This window comes from Mixophyes fleayi, chromosome 4, assembly GCF_038048845.1.
Source record: "Mixophyes fleayi isolate aMixFle1 chromosome 4, aMixFle1.hap1, whole genome shotgun sequence".
In the NCBI taxonomy this organism is placed as follows: Eukaryota; Metazoa; Chordata; class Amphibia; order Anura; family Limnodynastidae; genus Mixophyes; species Mixophyes fleayi.
The window spans coordinates 267,476,599-267,504,097 of record NC_134405.1 but is presented as its reverse complement, the minus strand read 5'-3'; the positions used below and the strand labels follow the sequence as shown (position 1 = coordinate 267,504,097).

At 40.4% G+C, this 27,499-nt stretch overlaps 1 protein-coding gene across 6 annotated transcripts in view; it reads right to left on the bottom strand.

Moving 5' to 3' along the window:
* The window catches only part of RAD50 (RAD50 double strand break repair protein), a 222,873-nt gene that overhangs the window by 43,605 nt on the left and 151,769 nt on the right, over positions 1 to 27,499 (bottom strand). For all 6 annotated transcript variants that reach the window (XM_075209740.1, XM_075209742.1, XM_075209741.1 and 3 more), the window contains one exon: positions 9,431 to 9,557. In XM_075209740.1, coding sequence (XP_075065841.1) covers positions 9,431 to 9,557 — 127 coding nt within the window. The remainder of the gene's footprint in view (positions 1 to 9,430; positions 9,558 to 27,499) is intronic.

Below are 27,499 nucleotides of genomic sequence, written 5' to 3'. Positions count from 1 at the left end.
TGATATCTTTGTGTATTCTTGCATCATGTTTTTAGTTTTGAAATACACAGCTTAATTGAAGGTACTGACTTAGTCCTATAAAGGGGTTAACTTGCATACTAATTGGTTTGACTACAACTGGCAGAGCAATTACTATTGTGTTAATAGTATAAATAAGTCCCTGAGAGCTTGTGGAACAACCATCTGTTATCTATTGGTGATCTCGCTATGTGATATGGATATTCATTACAACATCTTGGATATAAACTTCATTTTTGGATACAAGAGGATTGCATGAGCGCTGCAGTGCTGTGAGCCCAGGATCTCACTGTGTATACAAGCAGAGTACACATCATATTTAACAGTCAATTACAAACAATTTTTCTCCACACATGCGCAGACTCTATTCAGCGCTTGGAATCATTTGGGACCAATGACTGAGTACGCACTACGAGTCTATTACTGACTCAAAGATCGATCTGAATTCAAATTTGGCACACTAGGGATCCAAGTGAATCTACTGGCCTGACAGGTAAGAGCTGCCGGATGGTTATTCCGAGTGGCCCCAGTTGTCCTATATGCTAAGCTGCGAACTACCGTCTCCGTGTACCACTAGACATCCCTTGTTCCTACTGAATGTATCATCAAATTAGTTATTTTGAATTGGTCCTCAGTGGGGCCTGGGCATATCACTCATAACACAATAACACTTCAAGTTTTTTATATCCACCAACATATGTTATTTCCATCATTATTGAGATCTGTTTGTACATGATTGGATTCATTCACCATTCTGATCTGGATTCATTTGTTATTCCAGCAAAAGTGAATATTCTCCAATGGAATGTATTTTTATATCTGTGAGCCCACAGTAACATACCAACAAGGACTCTTTTGTAGGTATTTATTGGAATTTTGACAGCGGTCCTTTCGTACTATTGCATGTAGTCATATAGTGTTCAGACCTTATTAGTATTATTAGGTTTTTTTTATTTGACTTCTATTTTATGTATGTATTTCACAAATTTTAATTAGTATTATTATTATTATTTACGGTGTCTGTGTGAGACCATCCCAGCGAACTTAAATTAAATAAGACCATCCAGGAAAAAAAACGGGGGAAGAGGGGCTAAATCATCTCACAGTTTCTAATCTCCTCAGATTTATCCATATGTGCATAAAAAAAAGGAATCATATCAAATATTTAATTTCATATCTCCACTAGGCCTCTATAGCATAAACGCTAATTCAACATATTACTTTGCTTCATAACAGTAAGAGGAGATCACAATTTTATACAATATTGCCACAGTAGCCGATAACTAATTTTCCCAAAAAACATGCTTCCAACAGTTTAAAGAGTGATAAAGCAGAAAGAAAATAGTCAAAGATTTACACTAATTAAACACACCATATATCATATCCGTGATTCACGACCAGGTGTTCAGGAACCTCTAGGGGTACTTCAAGAGTTCCCTGGGGGGTTCTCAGAAAAAAGTCAGTGCATGGCTGCAGTATTGGATGGATCTACTTATCATGTGTCACCTGTCAGGTGAAATATCAAATCCGGCCAGGGAGCCAGAAAGGGAACAATTGAAACAGATTTTCTGTAGGTATCAAGGTACTTGTAGTTCTACAGCATCTGGAGATATGAAACTTAACTGTAGTAACACTGAAGTCTATTCTTGCATGCAGCATTTTTTTGTACTTTTTGCTTCGCTTCATCATCATTTATTGATATAACGCCAGGAAAGTCCGTAGCGCTTTTCAATTGAGATTGAATCTTTGTGCACCTTTATTTCCATTTTGTTCAGGGGCAGGGGACCCAAGGATATTTCAAACTGATTACAATGTACTTTGATGAAAAACATCTGAATATGTTTTACTGTGTTGGTATTTGCATTGTGTCAAATCATTGGCAGGGACATATGCTGGGCTTGTTGCTCATATCCACAGATTGGCAGTGAACATATATTGGACTTACTACAGTGTTCACAGACAAGCTCTTGCAGCATTACGCATGCTTTGAAGAATTAAAGGGAGTACTGGAGAATGCCGTCAAAACTATTAATGTTATAAAGACATGATCGCTGACCATTTCTTCACATAAACAGTAAATCATGAATTGGTCGGTCGTGATTTTATAACTGAAGTAAGGTGGTTCTCACAAGGTGCTTGTTTGAACTTAGCTCTGAAGTCCAACTCTTTTTTTTTTAGATCACCCATTTGACCTGTTCCATGTAATTGAAGATGATGTATGGCTTTAAAGGTTGGCATATTTAACAGATTCAAAAATGTATTAAATGTGTCCTTTCAAGGTCCCAATACAACTGTTTTAATGTGCAAGACTGAATCGAGTCCATGTAAAAGAAAATTGAATGTTTCAGTACCCTTCATGATTCTGTGACAGAAAAACAACCTACTACTTAACCAAGATGTAAAATGTAACATTACTGAACAACTCCAAAAACTTTGTATATCATTCAAAGAGTATTTTCCAGTCATATCTGAAGATAAGAATTGGGTTAGTAATCCTTTTGATGTGATCAACATCTCCTCAGCATCATAATTGACCGCGAGGGAGCAAGAAACATTATTTGAAATTGTAGTGGATTTTAATCTTAAAACATCTTTCAAGAGTCATCCAATGTTCAACTTTTGGGTACAAAATAAAAATTAAAATCATCTGCTTTCTAAAAAGGCTATTGTGTTTATACTACCACGAACAACCTATTTATGCGAGAAAGTTTTTTCAGCATATGCTTATTTAAAAACAAAATACCGTAAATACTTAATGCTAAACCAGACCTCACCTTTCTAATGTTTTTCCAGACTTCCAATCCCTCTGCACATCTAAGCAAACCCAAATATCCCACTGGTTTCAGAGTCATAAAACATACTTATTTACATTCAGATTGGCTCTTCTCCAGCATGGGCCTTTGTTTTATAGCTATATGTTGTGTGCTTGTGTTCTTCACTATTTTACTCACTCAATATTATGTCTCAAGCGTAAAATCAATGTCAATCCTCCTGTTTTGGAATTTTACCCTGGGTGTTTTTTTTTCACAGCTTTTGAGCAACATTGCAATCCTTTTTGTGGGATAGTGTACCCTTGCTTTGTGATCCAGTCCATTATTTTTCTCTCAGAAGCTTTATGATATACATTACTATGAGAGCACCAAATGGTGGTCTGAGTACTGGAGGATCCTGTTGGAGACAGCACAGACTGCCAGCTTAAACTGCAGAATATTGAAGTGCCCAGCTGTATGTCGAGACTTGCTTTACAATGCAGGTTAATGCCTTCTCTATGTGTGCTCCTCTCTTTTGTGGTCTTGCAGTTAAAAATCTAAAGTTAAAAATGAACTTCTTACAAAGTGATCTTTAAAACACAAAGAATCCATTATTTCCATTGTAGTACAAAATAGGGGGGTTATATCTGCGCAAATACCCAGTGTAAATAGGTGATGGCTGCCAAAGAACAGAGACAATGTAAAGGGGGGGGGAGAACCCTCCCCCCTGGGTAAAACTAAAATAACCACAAGTAAACTTGGGGTAGTCCCCAGGCGCCTATACAAAAACAATGAAGTTTAGTGGGCGAAATAGGTATTTATTTGAATGAATCCATAGTGATAAAATGAAGGCAAAGAATATATTATCTTCTATGGCTGCGATGTTGAAAAACATATATACACAAAAAATGTGAAACACAACAAACTTTCAGCAGTCTTGCTGATAAGTAAAGCTCCCAAAAGAATAGGCTGCAGTATGTTGAATGGATCATAAAATCAAAAGTAGTTGCAGAGTTCCAAACAATAGTACAATAGCCATGTTCATAGGCCCAAAACAACAATGGGTGTTGTAATTGCTTACATGGCAAACAAACAGTCTCTGTGTATATTGCACCAGGATAAAGTCAATATGAGTAGAATGAAAATAAAAGCGGCTCCAATTCACCACATGAGGGCAAAGGAACAATAAGCGGAGTAAACTCACCCCGCTTTGCAGAATCTATCTCTCAGATATTTACATTTTGATGATCTCCATTTGAAAAGGTCTTAAGCTCCCTTCTCACTAAATCAACTTTATATAAGTTACAAGGGGGGGTGCGGGGGATATAATTCCTTTATTACATGGCTCCTCAATAATCAAATGGCTTGGTGTAACTTCAGAGCTTTATTAAAAATACTATTGGGCCTTACAGAAAAGGAATTGGAAAGAAGAGGATTTTCAGAATATGCCAATGATTGATCAAGATTCTCTTGATCCTTCTATCTGAGGTGTAATACTGGATTATAAAAGGACAAAAAAACACAAAAAACTGTTCCCCTTCATCTAATGATGTTTTCTTCTCCTTATATTGTAAAAGATCATTTCTATCTATATGTCTTGCCCTGCCTACTGCCTTTTCGATAATCTTCTTAGGATAACCTCTTTCTAGAACGATTTATGTATATCTCTGATTGTTCCTTAAACTGTTTGTTCAATGAGCAATTTCTCTTCAATCTTGTTAATTGGGAGAAAAGGAAGGGTTTTTCCACCCCAATTGTCATAATGGCAGCTCGTAAAATACAGATAAGTTTTACAATGTTCAGTTTTAAAATGAGTATATGTAATAATGCTATCTTCCACAGGGAGTTGGCATGTCCAGAACAAAATCTAAAAAAATGGGATTTTTATACTTACGTAAAATCCGTTTTTCTTAGTCCATTGGGGGACGCCGGGGACATTGAGGTATAGAGTAGGGACAGAGCGTACTGGCACTTTAAAACTTTAAACTTCTGTTTAACTAAGCCATAGCTCCTTCCCCTCTATACCCCACCTCCTGTCCAGCCTCAGTTTATGTTTAACCAAGCCCACAGAAAGCGGCGATAGAGAGAAACAGGAAGAGAGAACAAAATTAACAAACAACAACATTCTCTTACCAACAAAAATACATGTCAAACAGTAGGAGAAACTAGAGCGTTAAGGGTGGGCGCCCGGTGTCCCCCAATGGACTAAGAGAAACGGATTTTACGTAAGTATAAAAATCCCATTTTCTCTGTCTTCCTTTGGGGGACACAGGGGACATTGGGGACATCCCAATGAAGCACTTACCAGGAAGCACTTACAGACCCTGTAGAGTGCTTGCAGAGATTATCTGGGACAGTCTCCCCAGCATTACTATAAGCTTGACGAATAACAGCCGTAATCCACCTAGCAATAATTACTTTAGAAGCTAGCCAGCCTCTTTTGTGAGTATGATAGAGATTTAAAAGATCGTCAGTCTTGCGCATCTTCTGAGACCTCTGCACATAAATTTGAAAGACTCGGACAACATTGAGAAAACCAATAGAAATATCATTAAACTGAATACATAAAATCAATCAGGACCGGAATGACAATGTGTTGATTTAGATAAAAACCAGACACAACCGTAGGAAGGAAAGACGTCCTGTTTCGAAGAACTGCCCTGTTTTTATGAAAAACAAGAAGAGGAGACTTGTAAGATAAAGCAGCAAGCTCTGAAAACCGTGCGTGCCATAGAAATGGGCAAAACCGTTTTCTAGGATAGAAATTTGAATTCCACTGTATTCAAAGGTTCAAAAGGCGGATGCTGTAAAGCACAAATTCAAATCCCATGGTGGTACACATATGGAGGATGTACATGGAGAACACTCTGAATGAAAGTGTGCACATAAGGAATGAGAGCAAGTTTTCTTTGAAAGAAGACAGAAAAAGCTGACACCTGACGTTATAGAGAACTAAGGCGCAAACCTGCATCCAACCCGTCCTGCAAGAATTTAAGTAACCTGGCCAAGCAAAAAGAAGAAGTAGGATATCCCTTCTTTTTACACCAGTCAATAAAAGATTTGCAGACTCGATGAGAAATCTTTGCAGAGGCTGGTTTCCAAGCACAAAGCATGGTTTGCACCACAAGTTCGGAAACACCTTAGCGCTTAGGATCATAAGCTTCAACAGTCAATGAACTTAAGGACGGCCTTAACCTAATGGTCTGTACCATCCTTAAGAGTGGCTATGTTAGGTAAAGGAATAGTAGTTACACCTTGGCTAACCTTGTAACTGCAGCATCCACACGTGGAAGCGTCTACAATTTAGCAAAAACTTCAGGAGAAAAAGGATAAACAGACTGCAGTCACTGAAATACTTGGAACTTGCTATCTGGGGAAGTCCAAGGCTCTGACAACAAATCTTCCAATAGGGTAGAAGCCAGGAATAAAGAAAGATTTTATTTTTTTTCCCGTGCAAATAGAGGAGCCTGTGCAACATGAGGAACCTCTTAATTAGGAAAGTGAAGTACCTGACACACAGCTTGTATTAATTACTCCCTCCACTCTCTGGCGAACCGAATGAATCTCCTCCACAACCGAAGGAGCATCCATGTGAAAATTCACTGCTAAATTACCTTCATTCTGGGAACTACAGTCAAATCTGCTTATTTTCCTGAAGTTGTGGCGCCATCCTTCTACGCTTACGTGAGGAAGACGGTGCCGCAGATTGTAACATCCTCTCTAAGAGGATGAAACCTAAACCAAACCCTGTACAGAGGATGCAATTCCCTGTACACAAGCAGGCTGTACAGACTCCGCCAGGGAGAAACAGTCAAACCTGACTTAGCGAACTAGAACCCATGTCAGTTGCTACAGTGCAAGCAGAATCAGAAGATGGAGCGACCACATCCTGTGACCGCACCAACTGAACAAGTTCAGCCACTGTATTGGAGAGAGACTGAACTCAGCAATGTGTTGCCATATGTAAAGCAGCAGCTGCTGTATACACGATATGCTCTTTGAAAGCCGGCAGGCTGCGCACAGAGCCTGCGCGCCTGACTGAACTTAACGTGACAGACAGCCCAAGTGAAACTCAACATTGATGTAACACCAGCTTTACCATGCATGGATTTTCCTCTTCTGACATGTTAACAGATGGGACAAAACACAAGCAAAACAGTGTACTAAACAGTGTAACAAAACACAATATAAATAACAAGCAGCCCACAAAACTGAACAGAAAGTGAGCCTGCAATACAGCCAATAAAGCCCCACAGAGTAAAAGTAATAAACTTTTGAAAATAACAATCCCCAAACCTTTCTATCAGGACTCAGGACAGAAATGGGGAGCTATAATTTGGCTGTTTATTCTGGTGCCTGCACACATAATAGTGAGAGACTACCATGGAGGAAGTGTAATTAGAAGAAACACCACTCCCCCAGGGCCCAGCACTGAATTGGTAACATTGTGCCTAGCAGAGCTCACTATGTTAGTGACCCTTGCCTGACCCTGTAACCTGAGCTAAAAATAGAATCCATTTTTTTTTTGTTTCATGAAATGACTGCTAGTAAGAAGCAGCCTGCTCAGGGACAAACTGAGATTTTCTACCCCTCTCTCTCAGCATTATGCTGGGAGAGGGTTTCACTTACCTTCTGCCACCCCTCCTCACGCAGTGTCTGTCGTCTATCTGACTGTCAGATCAGGAGGACGGACACAGCCTGCGGCGACTGTGCCCGACTCCTAAGAGGGTAAGAAAACGTTGGGAGAGGGAGGCTGGCAACAGAGGCACCTCTCACAGCACCTCCGATCCCCCCCCCCTCCATACAGCGCTTGCCACATGCTGCATACTGCAGATTTCTGCCATAAAATAATAACAGTAACAGAAGAGGGCTGCTGAGCAGCCCAGACACAGCCCTTTCACCAGGCACTTAAACTAGACTGAGGCTGGACAGGAGGTGGGGTATAGAGGGGGAGGAGCTAGGGCTTAGTTAAACAGAAGTTTAAAGTGCCAGTTTGCCCTGTCCCTACTCTATACCCCAATGTCCCCCAAAGGAAGACAGAGAAATTATATTTATATCATTACAAAAAATGGATGCAAATTTCAAATTATAGTGATTGATATTCAAATTTCTCATAAAGATTTCAATGAGCTGGACATTAGAGTCTGGTTGAAGGAGGCAGAGTGGTATTGTATGCTTGATGCTGCTGCTAATTCCTGCTGAAAATATTCCTTTGTGATGATGTTGCAGGAGTTTCTTATTGTATACAAGCATTTTTTTTTATTGATTTCATAGTAGTCATTTAGTATTTTGTTATTTGCTGTTTAATAATGTGTTACACTTTTAATGAACTATAAAGCACTTCCTTTTTTAATGTTTTTCTAGACATCAATTGAGCCTGTGCAGGGTTCATGCATTGCTACAAAAAGAAGCTGCAGACCATTCATTGGAAGGTCTTAGTGCAAGGAGGCATTTGGAGGATTCCCTTTTGCGGAGAAGAATTTCTGGCAGTTGAACACTGAAATGCATTATTTTCTGACGCAACTAAACCATTATTTGACACATATGAGAGTGACTTTTTCATCTGTTAATAGACATACATAAGTGCATTTAAGATGAGAAATTGAGCGCACTGTTTTTTGTTTTTTTTAAATTAAATTATATATACACACACACTATATAATTTCGATGCAGCTGTAATTGTACTTAAATGATGTGATGTGAAACCACCTATTGCACTTCATACATCTAACTTATTGGCCATTTTTAGCTTTTTGAACATGCTCCAAAGGAGAATACACTATAGAAGTAACATTGTGGGGATATAGCTATATATACTGCATTAAATAACACCTATAAAAAGTAAAGTGCTAGAAAGTTAATACATATCAAATATTCTAACAAATATGTTCTTCTAATATTCTAAGAATATATTAAACGTTGATCAAAATAACCAACACTGGAGATAATTTATAGAACCAGACATATGCAAATACTAATTCAGCAGATTTCTAGTGCTTCATTAAATTTGCTTCTCCTTCTCTAGTAGTGACAGATCACAGTTACCTGCAGCTCAGCCTGTTCTTCCGACCATTTCACTTTCTCTACGTCAAAGCATGCCCACTCACACTGTAAGAAGTGCACAATCCCAGGTACACAATACTGGGTGAGCAGCACGACACAATTCTTGTTGGGCAGGCCACCCCAGTATTTTCTCCTCCAAAACAAAAATGGCTAATCATTTAAGAAGCTTCTTTTAAGGAGTTGGGTCGACATGAGCTGTTTCTGCCCCTAGCAACAGACAAACTGTGGCTTCTATAGTAAAAAGCTCCACAGCCTGGATATGCCCCCAACTCAGGAGCATTTTGCTATTTATTTTTTTCTTTTCCGATAAAGTTTCCCACTTTATACAGCTTTTGGAAGATTCAGATTACAAATAATCCAGGAGAGAGACCATGGATATCAATTATTTTAACAAACATACAGCACCCAACTCCCACAAATCAGCTCATTAAAAATTATTTTCAACTTGATATAAGTGTGCATGTTTAAAATGAATACTGGGATGCACCATACATTTAAATTAACCTTTTCACATTTTAACATCTGGTCTGTTAGTAAAGTACATTTTTCTTCTAGTACAAATGCTATTAGTGAACTGGTGTTGGACAACACTTTCTCACCATTATCCAAGCAGTGTTGCTTTTCTTGCTTCTCCTGGTTCACCTGCTGGACGGTGCGGTTAAGGTCTAGTCCTTGCAGTTTCGTGGCATGTTGAGCTATCTTTTTCTCTACATCTCTCAATTCCATCTGAAACAACAAGCAAATTGAAATAACGTTTTCAGTTTAGGAAACATATACAAATATTATTTACTAAATTCTCGTCATATAAAGTGGAAGTTAAGTACTATAGATTTTTCTGCCTTTATTTGAGTAATCAAATATTATTCACTGTTGATATTACTATTGGGCAAATATTTTTAGTGGTGGCAAGTTACTTTTTGGCAAGCTCAGAGTCGAGAAAGAAATGGTCATCATTTAGAGTTGGGCAAACTTCTGTTTTTTGTGTAAGATATGCATTTCAGTACTGCGCATGTGCACAAAAAATGCATACACATATACTATATGGACAAAAGTATTTGGCCACACCTGTTAATTATTGAATTGAGAGGTTTCAATCAGACCCGTTGCCAGAGGTGTATAAAATCAAGCATCTAGCTATGCAGTCTCCATTTGCAAAAATTTGTGACACAAAATAGGTCGTTCTGAAGAGCTCAGCGATTTCAAGCGTGGTACTGTGATAGGATGCCACTTTTGTAATAAGACGGTTCGTGTAATTTTATCCCGGCTGAATATTCCACGGTCAACTGTGAGTGATATTATTAGAAAGTGCAAGCATTTAGGAACAACAGCAACTCCGCCCTGAAGCGGAAGACCACATAATCACAGAGCGGGCTCAACGACTGCTAGGGCGCATGGTGGGTAAAAGTCACCAACACTCTGCTGATTCTATAGCTTTATAGTTCTGAACTTCCACTGGCATTAATGTAGGCACAAAAACTGTGCGGCTGGAGCTTAATGGAATGGGTTTCCATGGCCAAGCAGCTGCATGTAAGCCTCACGTCACCAAGACTAATGCCAAGCATCGGATGGAGTGGTGTGAAGCACACTGACAGTGGACTTTGGAGCAGTGGAAACGTGTTCTGTGGAGCGACGAATCACGCTTCACTGATTGGCAGTCAGATGGGCGAGTCTGGGTTTGATGGATGCCGGGAGAATATTACCTGCCTGACTTTATTATGCCAACTGTGAAGTTTAGTGGAGGAGGGATACTGGTGTGAGGCTGCCTTTCAGGGTTTGGGCTAGACTCCTTATCTCCAGTGAAGGGCAATCTTAATGCTTTAGCATACAAATCATTTTGGGCAATGCTATGCTTTCAACTTTGTGACAACAGTTTGGGGAAGGCCCATTTCTATTCCAACATGTCTGTGCCTCAGTGCACAAGGTAAGGACTACAAAGACATGGTTTGAGGAGTTCGGTGTGGAAGAACGTGATTGGCCCACACAGAGCCCTGACCTCAACCCTATTGAATATCTTTGTGATGAACTAGAACGGAGATTGCGAGCCAGGCCTTCTCGTCCAACATCAGTGCCTGACCTAATAAATGCACTACAGAATGATTGAGCACAAATTTCTACAGAAACACTGCAATAACTTGTGGAAAGCCTTCCAAGCAGAGTGGATGCTGTTATCGCTGCAAAAGGGGGACCAATTTCACATTAAAGTATATGTATTTCAATACAATGTCATTACAGTGCCTGTTGGTGTAATGGTCAAGCGTTCAAATACTTTTGTGCATACGTCCTTACATTCTTTTTTGCATATCGTTGATTGTTTGACACAGAACAAGGGCGGGCAAATAATCAAGGTACAGTAAGTATATGTTCAAGTAGTTGTGACATGATTGACGTGACTGCATCCGCTGATACATACCGTGAAAAAAGTCAAACCAGGACCAAATAATATGTGAAAAACATTACATAAATTATTCTGTTATTATGTAAACTTTTAAATGGAGGCTAAGTGCAATAATATTAACTCTGTGACATTTATATTTAATTTTTTTAAAAAAACAACATAACAAGAGATGTGTGTAAAAATTGTGAAACGAATATAATATCCAGTTCAAACAAAGAAACAGTCCCACTGGCTTAAGCTAGATAGAATAAATACCCAATCTCGCTGCTACAGCAAATTCAGCATTGATTCCAGCACTGAAGTATACAGCATGTACAAAAAGAAACAAACAAACTGTTGCTCACTGTGTAACTTGAATTATTGATGCATTCACTCCTGTGTTGGGGTCAGAGAGCAGTAAGAAAAATCAATAGGATTTTTGTACTTATGTTAAATCCATTTCTTTGATGTCAAACTGTGACCAGTGAGGCTCTTCGAAGTGTAAAGCACTTAATTTGAATTCTACACAGTTTCTGAAAGCTCCTACTCACCCTCTAAACCATCCCCCAATCAGGGGAATTTAGTTACTAACTAGCAATATGCTACAGAAAGGGAAGAAGATCAAACACACACGTTTCCCTATTCGGACACATATAAAATTGTAATAATAAAAATCAAGATGAGAAGAGGGGAAAAGATACACAGTGTACCCCATTGGAACCAGAGAAATAAGATTTAAATCCTGTTTTCTCTTTCTTCCAGTTGGGGAACACCATGGGGACATTCCAAAGATGGACTTTGTGTCCAAAACTAGCCTCTCTGGACTCAAAAACAAGCTGCACAAGAGGTACTTGCTGACCTGCTTGAATGAGCTTTGATATTTTCAGGAACAGGATTTCCCGATTCAGAATATGTCTGTCAAAATTACCGAAGTAACCCATCTAGCAATGGTCTGTTTAGTTGCTGGCCAACCATTCTTTTTAGTATTATATAAGACAAATAGGTAATCTTTTTTCTAAGTAGTTGACTAACCAAGTAGATTCACAGAGCTCTAATCACAGCCAATAAGGAAATGCACCTTTCTTCTGAAGAGTCACCTTTTCCTACAGTCAGGATAACAATGTCTTGATTTACATGGAATTTAGACACCACCTTATGTTGGAACAAGATTTTGGTATGCAGGTCAACCCTGTCTTCATGAAAAAATTACCTACATAAGAAAGTCCCTCGTTATGAAACTTTTCTTGCTGAAGAAATTACTAAGAGGAAACAAACTTCCAAGTAAAAAAAATTAAATCTACAGCCTCAAAATTTTCAAATAAAGGATGATCTGCCAGGACCAGATTAAGGTCCCATGAAGCAATTGGAGGAACATATAGAGGCTGCATATACAATACTCCCTACAAATATGTATTTCCATCAGGATAGCTAGTTTTTATAAAAATACAGCAAAAGGACAGAGATCTGTAACTTTAAAGAACTAAATCTCATACCACCATATATATATATATATATATATATATATATATATATATATATATATATATATATATATATATATATATATATATTAAATACTCATATTACCCATTACTATAGTAATTTTTGGCTGAAACAGACCCTCTAAACATAAACAAGGTCTCAATAACAGTGTACAAGAGAACCTTAACTTTAAGAATCATGGCCCCAAAAACCCATTAAAGTCAACTAAGCTATATTCTACCAATAGGATTCCGACTCAAAAGGTCCCAAGCCTCTAGAATGAGAGGGATACCGCTCTCTCTGTTTAGGTGATCCACAAGGAAGCTTGGCTATTGGATGAAAAAGAAATCAGTTGAAATATCCGCAGACTACCATGGTGTCCACCAGTGACAACTTTGAATCATTGCATAATGAGCAAAAATGTTCTAAACTGCGGTTCAACCGAGATGCCAACATATCAACATTTCGTTGACTCCACCTATCCACAATCTGATTAAAAGCAACCAAGCCATGGGATGAAGAGCATATCTACTTAGGAAGACCGCTTCCCATATCTGTAATGAAAACTGCTGAAATTGCCAGAATGTTTCTGCGCATAATCTTTGTGGCTGCCTTCACTGACTGGGAACTCTTGGTGCCTCCCTGATGGCTTATGAATGCCAATGGTGTAGATCTTTACGGTCTTCCCTCTATAAAGATTCTGTCCTTTTACTCGAGTGTTTAAAACGCTATCTGTTCAAAAAAGTTGATGGGCGGTTTTGACACAGGCGACACTACACAGTCAGAGCTCCCCATCCCTGAAAGCTTAAATCTGTTGTTACTATCCTGTTGATATTGTCGACCCTCAGCCATGAGAAGAGAGACTAACAACAGCATGGGGACAGAGTGATGCACTGGCTGGAAAAGAGATGGAGGAACTTGTTCCATTTCACGAGCATCCGAATTTGTTATATCCTGAGTGAAAGCGTGCAAATTGAACTACTTCAAAGGTTGAGCCCATTTTGCCAGGAATGTTCATACGTACCAGGATTGCGACACTATAGATCAAGCAGTTTCTCTGCTCACAGAAACACCACCTGTAGACTGGTATTGAATAGCAGTCCTAAAAATACGATTTGTTGAATCAAAACAATTTCGATTTCTGGTTCATTTATTATCCAACCATGTGACTTCAGAGTCTAGGTTGTTACATGAAACTGGGTCTGGAGAAGGGACAAGGATCTAGTTTGATTAGCAGGTCATCCAAGTAGGGAACAAATATAACTCACTTGGATCTTAGGAGAGCAGCAATGACCACTATGATCTCTGTAAATATGTTCAATAATGTTGCAAGACTGAAGGCCAGGTCCCAAAACTGATAATAGTGAGATATGACCATAAATTGAAGTGGACACAGATTACTCACCTAGATTGTGATATGTAGTTAAGAGTCTTTGATATCTGTGGAAACTAGATTTATTACTGATCTTTGAAGATTTCATCTTGTACTGAATTTGGGACTTTATGGATTTTAGGATCAAGATGGGTCAATAAGACACATCTGGTTTCTTGACCAAAAATAGATTGGAATAAAATCCCAATCAATTCTGCTCTTCTAGAACTGGGACCACTCCTAAGGATCTTAAATATTCAATGGCCTTCTTGAGGGCAAATCTTTTTGTCCTGTCTACTGAAAGACCAGTAGTGAAAATGTGTTTGTTTGGGAACTTCAGGAGGTCAATGAGGTAGTCTCTCTCCATTAAAAATTCTCGCCTCAATCTGGCTCGCATCAAGGGCAGCATCCTCTACTGATGGCTCCCGAATATGACTGTGGCAGGTCTAACAAAATGACCGCTGAAACACCATTTTGCAGTTTTTATTTTGTGTGTATTACTTTACATCTTACATAGCCAAGTGATTTTGCAATGCTAATATAATCCAGGCCTTTCTAGAAACTTCTTTACATATTTTCTTAGGGAGGTGTCTTTCGGCCTACTGCACATGCTCAGACATCAGTATTAAACCAATAGAAAGTCCAAAATTATGCTTATACCTTACATGCAAATGATTTTAAGGTCCCCGTCAATAAAAGCAAAGTGACTGCAACATAATCTCTCCTCAGCTTGGAATACTGCAGGATTGCCAAGCACCTGTTTGTTACCAGTTTATTTTCCTAGCTTTCGAATTTACGTGCAATCAGTAACAAGGCGTGATTATTTCTTCTGGGGCAATCTATTTTCAGCAGCTAATTATCTCTTTTATTTACTCTTTGTATTAATTATTTACATTAAACAAACTATATATCTGTTAGACAACCTGGGTGTAACGTGTTAATAATCCTTTATACCCCAAGCCCATTGTCTTCCCACCGGAAACAATGGCCCACTGAGGTTAACAACTCAGCCCTTAGTTTACCAGATTGTAATCATTCTAAAAGCTGTTCTGACCATTTTTCCTCTGCATTATTAACCCAGGATATTGCCAAATTGGGTATAAGAGCAGCCCAGGCTGCCACATAAACTGGCTTTAAAAGGACTTCACATTTTCTATCTGTGCTATCCCTCAGCAGCTTTCAGATTGGGAATGTTTGTTATCCTGGATAGACGCGCAATGGGTACATCCACCTTAGGTGGGTATACCCCCTTCCCAGTATGCTCACTAGATAAGAGTAAAAAACACCAGCAGCCTGTATAAAATCTGAAATCTACTCATAGGTCTGGTCTAAGCATCGCTAAACAATTCTACTAATTGAGGAAGAAAAATACTTTTTTATCTCTTTTTCATAGGAAAATGTAAGGATCCAGTGTTTCCTCAGTATCCTGCATGTTAATGGACTGTCACGTGGCTAATACAAAATCATGAACACCCTGCCTCCTGTAAGACAGAAAAATCACTAAAGTACAAACCCCCCCCCCCACCTCCACCTCCACCTGCTGTTAGCACAGATTTCTCCCTGCCTGCATAATAAGAAACGATGCAATAGTAGCAGTGACTGAAATAGAGGTAAAAGAGAAAATATACTAATAAAGCAAGCTGCTGTAGGAAGCTTTGTGCAGAAGCACCCTTACTCCTTGTACATTTAAAACTGGGGTTTCATGACTGGAAGGGATAAAGAGGGTGAGGAGCTTTCAGAATCTGCACAGAATTCAAATAATGTGCCCATCCCAAAGACCAGCCTCTATACCAGTGGTTCCCAAACTTTTGCAGTTCGCGGCACCCTTAGAGTCTCCATAATTCAATCAAGGCACCCCTCCAAAATAATTACCGAGCAGTCCCGTTTTATAAGTAGTCAAAAAGACGTAATAAGTATTTAGGTCAGAACAGAAATACTTATTTAGTTGTGTACAAAAATAATACACATAAATCCAAGGGAAAATAATTAATTTATGTAATTTTTTTCAATTATATTTCTGTCAAAGAATAATATACAGCTAACACACTCTGTGCCCCCTGCATCCACACACTCAGTGCCCCCTGCATCCACACTCTCTGTGTCCCCTGCATCCACACTCTCTGTGCCCCCTGCATCCACACACTCAGTGCCACTTACATAAACACACACACTGTGCGCCCCCACTCTCTGCCCCCTCAGCCTCCGCCCGCTCTGCCCCCTCAGCCTCTGCCCGCTCTGCCCCCTCAGCCTCTGCCCGCTCTGTCTCCTCAGCCTCTGCCCGCTCTGTCTCCTCAGCCTCTGCCCCTCGCTGTGCCCCCGCCGTGGACAGGAAGAAGAAAAAATTCCCAAAAAAACTACTTACCAATCCGGCGGGGCGCCCGGAACCCAGCATCCTCCTCCTTCCTCACTTCTCACTGAATGCCGGGTGAGAAGCTAGGAAGGAGGAGGATGCTGGGTCCCGGGCGCCGCCGGATTGGTAAGTAGTTTTTTTTTCTTTTTTTTTTCCTTCCTCTTCTTCTTCCTGTCCACGGCACCCCTGTGACAGAGCCGCGGCACCCCTGGGAACCGCGGCGCAGAGTTTGGGAACCTAGGCTCTATACCATATTGTCACAGTGTCCCCAATTGGATGAGAAAAATTAGGATTCACTTTTCCTTTAATAATGCCCAGGGTGTCAAACAAAAAATCTATTGCCAAAAAATTAGAATCTCTTTCATGGTGTAGTGTTTAAGTATAATCAATTTTAAAAGTGTAGTCACATTTACAATAAAAATATGAAATGTGGTCACAAAACAGCAGAGCAGATAGGGTTACCAGACCATACACTGTATATATGGATTCCTCTTCCCTTTCTGTACCCAACGCTTCATGGTCCACTGACCACTTCTTCAAGGGAAATGCAGCACCAAATTTTTGTGATGTAGCACAGTATGCACTATTTGCTTGTTTATTTTCTTTTTCTACATTCTTTAAACTTCTGGGTTGGACTCAGTTGTGAATTTGCTGCACCCTCTCTAATGATACTTGATAAAGACGATGACTATCAGAAGCACCATCTAGCCACTTCTGACTAATTTTGTATTGACCCCATCGATTGTCATTTTTACCAGGAAAGAAGACATTGGATTTTTAAAGGGGAAATGGATGCTAAATTTCATTTAATTTAATTTGTTTTTGTATTTACATTTTACATGCAAAATGTGACTTTCTTATTTATTAAAAACACTATGGGGGTTATTCAATTGACGCAAATTTTTGTTTCTTCCTGCAGCGTTAAAAAAAATAAAAAAAAATCACACGCTGGTTTTTAACTGCTATAGAGACAGTTTTTAGTTAATGCAGCGTGAAAACTCGTGCAATTCAATTGAAAAAGAGGGAACGCTGCCACGCGCGTTAATCATTGTGTTTCCGAGTTTTTAGGGGAGTATTTAACACAAAAAAAGGATTGGCATACATTTTCATACATTAGATTGCATTACACAACCATTCTATTACATTACAGTACTTTCTTTAGCATGTTTTTTTATTTAACTATTTTTTACTATAGAATCATCTATACCATGTCAAAACTCATTAGTTAATCTATATTTGTACCAAATTATACATAAATATATTTAATTAGTGATTTTTATTTTGTTTTTTTCCACTATCTTTTCACAAGAAAATTAACTTTTACTTGTTAGGCATTACTGATAAACATAATTTATCTTTTTCTTTTCATTATTACATGATTTCAAATAGTTTTCTTAGTTTTTTTATTTTTATCACACCCCAAAGAGGTGCAAGATAAAACAGCATATCGGCCTGTTTAAAGCGCCGCGTTAAAAAGCAATTGAATAGCTTTTAACGTGGCTGCCTCTCGCACACCCTATACTGTCAATATACCTTCTACTGGAGCGTGAGAGGACGGTTTCATGAAAAAATCTGAGCGTTAAAAATGGAATTGAATCGCGGGTAAAGTTATTCCGCTCGAAAATGATAAAAAAAAACAGCGTTAAAATTAGAGATGAGCGCACTCGGATTTATGAAATCCGAGCCCACCCGAACGTTGCCGATCCGAGTCGGATCCGAGACAGATCCGGGTATTGGCGCCAAATTCAAATCTGAAACTGAGGCTCTGACTCATAATCCCGTTGTCGGATCTCGCGATACTCGGATCCTATAAATTCCCCGCTAATCGCCGCCATCTTCACTCGGGCATTGATCAGGGTAGAGGGAGGGTGTGTTAGGTGGTCCTCTGTCCTGCTATATCTCGTGCTGTTCAGTTCAGTGCTGTGCTGTGCTCAGTCCAGTGGTGCTGTGTCCTGTGCTCTGTCATTCTGAGGTCAGTGGTGCTGCTGGGTCCTGTGCTGTGACCTGTTCAGTCCAGTGGTGCTGTGTCCTGTGCTCTGTGCTTCTAAGGGCATAGTTATTTCCCCAATATTCCCCTGTGTTTAAAAAAAATAAAAAAAAGTTATTTAAAAAAATACCAAAAACTAATTTAAATTTTTTTTAATTACCACAAAATTTGCAAAACCAATCCAGCAGTATAAGTCCATTGGTACTGCAATATTACCAAGTTCACACATTCTGCAGTATCTTGTGCTACATATAATGGAGACCAAAAATTTGGAGGATAAAGTAGGGAAAGATCAAGACCCACTTCCTCCTAATGCTGAAGCTGCTGCCACTAGTCATGACATAGACGATGAAATGCCATCAACGTCGTCTTCCAAGCCCGATGTCCAATCTCGTAGTACCGGGCATGTAAAATCTAAAAAGCCCAAGTTAAGAAAAAGTAGCAAAAAGAGAAACTTAAAATCATCTGAGGAGAAACGTAAAGTTGCCAATATGCCATTTACGACACGGAGTGGCAAGGAACGGCTTAGGCCCTGGCCCGTGTTCATGACTAGTGGTTCAGCTTCACCCACGGATCTTATCCCTCCTCCTCCTCCCCCCCCCCCCTCCAAAAAATTGAAGAGAGTTATGCTGTCAGCAACAAAACAGCAAACAACTCTGCCTTCTAAAGAAAAATTATCACAAATCCTCAAGGCGAGTCCAAGGGTGTTGGTGGTTGTCAAGCCTGACCTTCCCATCACTGTACAGGAAGAGGTGGCTCGGGAGGAGCCTATTGATGATGTAGCCGGCGCTGTGGAGGAACTTGATGATGAGGATGGTGATGTGGTTATTGTAAATGAGGCACCAGGGGGGGAAACAGCTGATGTCCATGGGATGAAAAAGCCCATCGTCATGCCTGGTCAGAAGACCAAAAAATGCACCTCTTCGGTCTGGAGTTATTTTTATCCAAATCCAGACAACCAATGTATGGCCATATGTAGCTTATGTAAAGCTCAAATAAGCAGGGGTAAGGATCTTGCCCACCTAGGAACATCCTCCCTTATACGTCACCTGAATAACCTTCATAGTTCAGTGGTTAGTTCAGGAACTGGGGCTAGGACCCTCATCGGTACAGGGACACCTAAATCCCGTGGTCCAGTTGGATACACACCAGCAACACCCTCCTCGTCAACTTCCTCCACAATCTCCATCAGATTCAGTCCTGCAGCCCAAGTCAGCAGCCAGACTGAGTCCTCCTCAATACGGGATTCATCCGAGGAATCCTGCAGCGGTACGCCTACTACTGCCACTGCTGCTGTTGCTGCTGTTAGTCGGTCATCTTTCCAGAGGGGAAGTCGTAAGACCGCTAAGTCTTTCACAAAACAATTGACCGTCCAACAGTCGTTTGCCATGACCACCAAATACGATAGTAGTCACCCTATTGCAAAGCGTATAACTGCGGCTGTAACTGCAATGTTGGTGTTAGACGTGCGCCCGGTGTCCGCCATCAGTGGAGTGGGATTTAGAGGGTTGATGGAGGTATTGTGTCCCCGGTACCAAATCCCGTCGAGATTCCACTTCACTAGGCAGGCGATACCAAAAATGTACAGAGAAGTACGATCAAGTGTCCTCAGTGCTCTAAAAATGCGGTTGTACCCACTGTCCACTTAACCACGGACATGTGGACAAGTGGTTCTGGGCAAACGAAGGACTATATGACTGTGACAGCCCACTGGGTAGATGCATCCCCTTCCGCAGCAACAGCTGCATCAGTAGCAGCATCTACAAAATGGCTGCTCGTGCAAAGGCAGGCAACATTGTGTATTACAGGCTTTAATAAGAGGCACAACGCTGACAACATATTAGAGAAAATGAGGGAAATTATCTCCCAGTGGCTTACCCCACTTAGACTCTCATGAAGATTTGTGGTGTCAGACAATGCCAGTAACATTGTGCGGGCATTAAATATGGGCAATTTCCAGCACGTCCCATGTTTTGCCCACACCATTAATTTGGTGGTGCAGCATTACCTCAAGAGTGATAGGGGTGTGCAGGAGATGCTTGCGGTGGCGCGCAAAATTGCTGGACACTTTCGGCATTCAGCCAGTGCCTACCGCAGACTAGAGGCACATCAAAAAAGCATGAACCTGCCCTGCCATCACCTCAAACAAGAGGTTGTGACGCGCTGGAACTCCACCCTCTATATGCTGCAGAGGATGGAGGAGCAGCAAAAGGCCATTCAGGCCTACACAGCCACCTACGACATAGGCAAAGGAGTGGGGATGCGCCTCAGTCAAGCGCAGTGGAGACTGATTTCCGTGTTGTGCAAGGTTCTGCAGCCATTTGAACTTGCCACACGAGAAGTCAGTTCCGACACTGCCAGCTTGAGTCAGGTCATTCCCCTGATCAGGCTGTTGCAGAAGCAGCTGGAGAAAGTGAGGGAGGAGCTGTTAAGCCATTGCGATTACACCAAGCATGTAGCTCTTGTGGATGTAGCCCTTCGTACGCTTTGCCAGGATCAGAGGGTGGTCACTCTTTTAAAGTCAGAGGAATACATTCTGGCCACCGTGCTCGATCCTCAGTTTAAAGCGTATGTTGTGTCTCTGTTTCCGGCGGACACAAGTCTACAGCGGTGCAAAGACCTGCTGGTCAGGAGATTGTCCTCTGAAGAGGACCGTGACATGCCAACAGCTCCACCCTCATTTTCTTCCACATCTATGGCTGCGAGGAAAAAGCTCAGTTTTCCCAAAAGAGGCGCTGGCGGGGATGCTGATAACATCTGGTCCGGACTGAAGGACCTGCCAACCATTGCAGACATGTCTACTCTCGCTGCATTGGATGCTGTCACAATAGAAAAAATTGTGGATGATTACTTTGCTGACACCATCCAAGTAGACATGTCAGACAGTCCATATTGTTACTGGCAGGAAAAAAAGGCAGTTTGGAAGCCCCTGTACAAACTGGCTCTATTTTACCTGAGTTGTCCCCCCTCCAGTGTGTACTCGGAAAGAGTTTTTAGTGCAGCGGGGAACCTGGTCAGTGAGCGGCGAAGGAGGTTGCTTCCGCAAAACGTTGAAAAAATGATGTTTATAAAAATGAATAATCAATTCCTCAATGAAGTACAGCACTGCCCTCCAGATAGTACAGAGGGACCTGTGGTTGTGGAGTCCAGCGGGGACGAATTGATAATGTGTGATGAGGAGGAAGTACACACTGTAGGGGGAGAGGAATCAGAGGTTGAGGATGAGGACGACATCTTGCCTCAGTAGAGCCTGTTTAGTCTGTACAGGGAGAGATGAATAGCATTTTTGGTGTGGGGGCCCAAACAAACCAATCATTTCATTTGATTGGTTTGTTAAAGTGTGCATGTCCTATTTCAACAACATAAGGGTGGGTGTGAGGGCCCAAGGACAATTCCATCTTGGAATTTTTCATTTTGCATTATATGACCAATCAAGTCGTTTGCCATGTTCAAAAAGTAAAACCAAATTTAAACAAATTCAAGAAATTAAACCAAAAGTAAAATGCCCTGTCATAATTTAAAACGAGGTATTGACGTGCTCTAAAACTACTGTATTGTTGTTTATATTTTATAAACACTACACTTGAAAGCTTGAGTCTTGCAATGAAAAAGTAACTGTCCATTACACGAATATTTGCAACAGGGACAATTTTAGGGTTAAGAAAGTCAACTAATAACACTTCGACGCTGTCTGTCTTTAGAAACACTACACTTGGAAGTTGGAGGAGGTATTGTGGCCCCGGCACCAAATTTACTACCGGGGCCACTCCACTGTGCAGTCCATATTTAGGTGTATCAGATATTAAACAACGGTGACAGTTGATGCCCAATTTTTTAATTATATTGTTGGCGCTGTAAAAAATTGTGTTCCGGGCACACCACACTACGCAGTCCATACCCTTTTTTGGTGGAATTCTGACCCGTGGAGGTTTTTTTAATTATATTGTGGCCTCGGTACCAAATTGTGTACCGGGGCCACCACACTACGCAGTCAAGATAGATAGATGCGTATCATAGATAAAGTACATTCAGTGGTGTGGGGCAAATTGAAAAATATTCAAAATGCACTGACATTATCAAAAACAAGAGGTTTTCACACGCTGAAACTCCAACATGTATATGATGGAGAGAATGGAGGAGCAGCCGTATGTGCAGTGTAATGCAGACCTGTTGAAGTTTTTTTTATATATTTTATTGTGGTGCCCAGTGCCCACTACTCTATGCAGTCCAGATACTATTTTTGGGTGTAATTCTGACCTGTTGAAGGTTTTCTATATATTTTTTATTGTGGTGCCCAGTGCCCACTACTCTACACAGTCCAGATACTATTTTTGGGTGTAATTCTGACCTGTTGAAGGTTTTCTATATATTATATTGTGGTGGCCAGTGGCCAGTCCTCTATGCAGTCCAGATACTTGTTTGGTGGAATTCAGACCAGTTGAGGGTGTATTTATTTTATTGTGGCCCCGGTATCAAATTGGGTACCGGGGCCACCCCACTACGCAGTCCAGATACTTGTTTGGTGGAATTCAGACCAGTTGAGGGTTTTATTATTATATTGTGGGGACCACTCTATACCACACTACCACTCTATACCACTCTATTTAATACTTTAATTCTATTACTAATTCCCATAAAGAGGAACTGCCGCTTCTATTTAATACTTTAATTCTATTAGTAGTTACCATAAAGAGGAACAAAATAAACCAATTTTACCAAAAGTATAATATGACTTACAAACACTACACTTGAAAGATGGTGCCTTTAAATGAAAAAGTCAGTCTTCTTTGCACGACTATGTGCAACAGGGACAGTTTTTTGGTTTACAAAGTCAACCAATAACACTTCGACCCTGTCTGTCTTTAACATACTTGATGGGATCTCAATGACGAATGGTCTGTACCATGTTTGGAGGAGGTATTGTGGCCCCGGTACCAAATTGGGTACCGGGGCCACTCCACTATGCAGTCCAGATAGATGTGTATCAGATATTAAACAACGTTGACTGTTGCTGCAAAAATTTTAAATAATATTCTGGGGAACACTACACTACGCAGTCCATAAACTTTTTGGGTGGAATTCAGACCTGTGTAGGGTTTTTTAATAATATTGTGGTGACCCACTCCTCTACGCAGTCCAGGTACATTATTGGTGCGAATCATACAAGTTCAGGGTTTTTAATTTATATTGTGGTGACCCACTCCTCTACGCAGTCCAGGTACATTATTGGTGCGAATCATACAAGTTGATGGTTTTCTTATTATATATATTGTGGTGACCCACTCCTCTACGCAGTCCAGGTACATTATTGGAGCGAATCATACAAGTTCAGGGTTTTTAATTTATATTGTGGTGACCTACTCCTCTACGCAGTCCAGGTACATTATTGGAGCGAATCATACAAGTTCAGGGTTTTTAATTTATATTGTGGTGACCCACTCCTCTACGCAGTCCAGGTACATTATTGGTGCGAATCATACAAGTTGATGGTTTTCTTATTATATATATTGTGGTGACCCACTCCTCTACGCAGTCCAGGTACATTATTGGTGCGAATCATACAAGTTGATGGTTTTCTTATTATATATATTGTGGTGACCCACTCCTCTACGCAGTCCAGGTACATTATTGGTGCGAATCATACAAGTTCAGGGTTTTTAATTTATATTGTGGTGACCCACTCCTCTACGCAGTCCAGGTACATTATTGGTGCGAATCATACAAGTTCAGGGTTTTTAATTTATATTGTTGTGACCCACTCCTCTACGCAGTCCAGGTATATTATTGGTGCGAATCATACAAGTTCAGGGTTTTTAATTTATATTGTGGTGACCCACTCCTCTACGCAGTCCAGGTACATTATTGGTGCGAATCATACAAGTTCAGGGTTTTTAATTTATATTGTGGTGACCCACTCCTCTACGCAGTCCAGGTACATTATTGGTGTGAATCATACAAGTTCAGGGTTTTTAATTTATATTGTGGTGACCCACTCCTCTACGCAGTCCAGGTACATTATTGGAGCGAATCATACAAGTTTAGGGTTTTTAATTTATATTGTGGTGACCCACTCCTCTATGCAGTCCAGGTACATTATTGGAGCGAATCATACAAGTTCAGGGTTTTTAATTTATATTGTGGTGACCCACTCCTCTACGCAGTCCAGGTACATTATTCGGTGCGATTCATACCAGTTGATGGTTTTCTTATTATATATATTGTGGTGACCCACTCCTCTACGCAGTCCAGGTACATTATTGGTGCGAATCATACAAGTTCAGGGTTTTTAATTTATATTGTGGTGACCCACTCCTCTACGCAGTCCAGGTACATTATTGGTGCGAATCATACAAGTTCAGGGTTTTTAATTTATATTGTGGTGAACCACTCCTCTACGCAGTCCAGGTACATTATTGGAGCGAATCATACAAGTTCAGGGTTTTTAATTTATATTGTGGTGACCCACTCCTCTACGCAGTCCAGGTACATTATTGGGTGCGATTCATACCAGTTGATGGTTTTCTTATTATATATATTGTGGTGACCCACTCCTCTACGCAGTCCAGGTACATTATTGGTGCGAATCATACAAGTTCAGGGTTTTTAATTTATATTGTGGTGACCCACTCCTCTACGCAGTCCAGGTACATTATTGGTGCGAATCATACAAGTTCAGGGTTTTTAATTTATATTGTGGTGACCCACTCCTCTACGCAGTCCAGGTACATTATTGGAGCGAATCATACAAGTTCAGGGTTTTTAATTTATATTGTGGTGACCCACTCCTCTACGCAGTCCAGGTACATTATTGGGTGCGATTCATACCAGTTGATGGTTTTCTTATTATATATATTGTGGTGACCCACTCCTCTACGCAGTGCAGGTACATTATTGGTGCGAATCATACAAGTTCAGGGTTTTTAATTTATATTGTGGTGACCCACTCCTCTACGCAGTCCAGGTACATTATTGGTGCGAATCATACAAGTTGATGGTTTTCTTATTATATATATTGTGGTGACCCACTCCTCTACGCAGTCCAGGTACATTATTGGAGCGAATCATACAAGTTCAGGGTTTTTAATTTATATTGTGGTGACACACTACTCTACGCAGTCCAGGTACATTATTGGAGCGAATCATACAAGTTCAGGGTTTTTAATTTATATTGTGGTGACCCACTCCTCTACGCAGTCCAGATACATTATTGGTGCGAATCATACAAGTTGATGGTTTTCTTATTATATATATTGTGGTGACCCACTCCTCTACGCAGTCCAGGTACATTATTGGTGCGAATCATACAAGTTGATGGTTTTCTTATTATATATATTGTGGTGACCCACTCCTCTACGCAGTCCAGGTACATTATTGGTGCGAATCATACAAGTTGATGGTTTTCTTATTATATATATTGTGGTGACCCACTCCTCTACGCAGTCCAGGTACATTATTGGTGCGAATCATACAAGTTCAGGGTTTTTAATTTATATTGTGGTGACCCACTCCTCTACGCAGTCCAGGTACATTATTGGTGCGAATCATACAAGTTCAGGGTTTTTAATTTATATTGTGGTGACCCACTCCTCTACGCAGTCCAGGTACATTATTGGTGCGAATCATACAAGTTCAGGGTTTTTAATTTATATTGTGGTGACCCACTCCTCTACGCAGTCCAGGTACATTTTTTGGTGCGAATCATACAAGTTCAGGGTTTTCTTATTATATATATTGTGGTGACCCAAACCTCTACGCAGTCCAGGTACATTATTGGTGCGAATCATACAAGTTCAGGGTTTTTAATTTATATTGTGGTGACCCACTCCTCTACGCAGTCCAGGTACATTATTGGTGCGAATCATACAAGTTGATGGTTTTCTTATTATATATATTGTGGTGACCCACTCCTCTACGCAGTCCAGGTACATTATTGGAGCGAATCATACAAGTTCAGGGTTTTTAATTTATATTGTGGTGACCCACTCCTCTACGCAGTCCAGGTACATTATTGGAGCGAATCATACTAGTTCAGGGTTTTTAATTTATATTGTGGTGACCCACTCCTCTACGCAGTCCAGGTACATTATTGGTGCGAATCATACAAGTTGATGGTTTTCTTATTATATATATTGTGGTGACCCACTCCTCTACGCAGTCCAGGTACATTATTGGTGCGAATCATACAAGTTGATGGTTTTCTTATTATATATATTGTGGTGACCCACTCCTCTACGCAGTCCAGGTACATTATTGGTGCGAATCAGACAAGTTCAGGGTTTTTAATTTATATTGTGGTGACCCACTCCTCTACGCAGTCCAGGTACATTATTGGTGCGAATCATACAAGTTCAGGGTTTTTAATTTATATTGTGGTGACCCACTCCTCTACGCAGTCCAGGTACATTATTGGTGCGAATCATACAAGTTCAGGGTTTTTAATTTATATTGTGGTGACCCACTCCTCTACGCAGTCCAGGTACATTTTTTGGTGCGAATCATACAAGTTGATGGTTTTCTTATTATATATATTGTGGTGACCCACTCCTCTACGCAGTCCAGATACATTTATTGGTGCGAATCATAAAAGTTCAGGGTTTTTAATATATATTGTGGTGACCCACTCCTCTACGCAGTCCAGGTACATTTATTGGTGCGAATCATACAAGTTCAGGGTTTTTAATATATATTGTGGTGACCCACTCCTCTACGCAGTCCAGGTACATTTATTGGTGCGAATCATACAAGTTGATGGTTTTCTTATTATATATATTGTGGTGACCCACTCCTCTACGCAGTCCAGATACATTTATTGGTGCGAATCATAAAAGTTCAGGGTTTTTAATATATATTGTGGTGACCCACTCCTCTACGCAGTCCAGGTACATTTATTGGTGCGAATCATACAAGTTGATGGTTTTCTTATTATATATATTGTGGTGACCCACTACTCTACGCAGTCCAGGTACATTATTGGTGCGAATCATACAAGTTCAGGGTTTTTAATTTATATTGTGGTGACCCACTCCTCTACGCAGTCCAGGTACATTATTGGAGCGAATCATACAAGTTCAGGGTTTTTAATTTATATTGTGGTGACCCACTC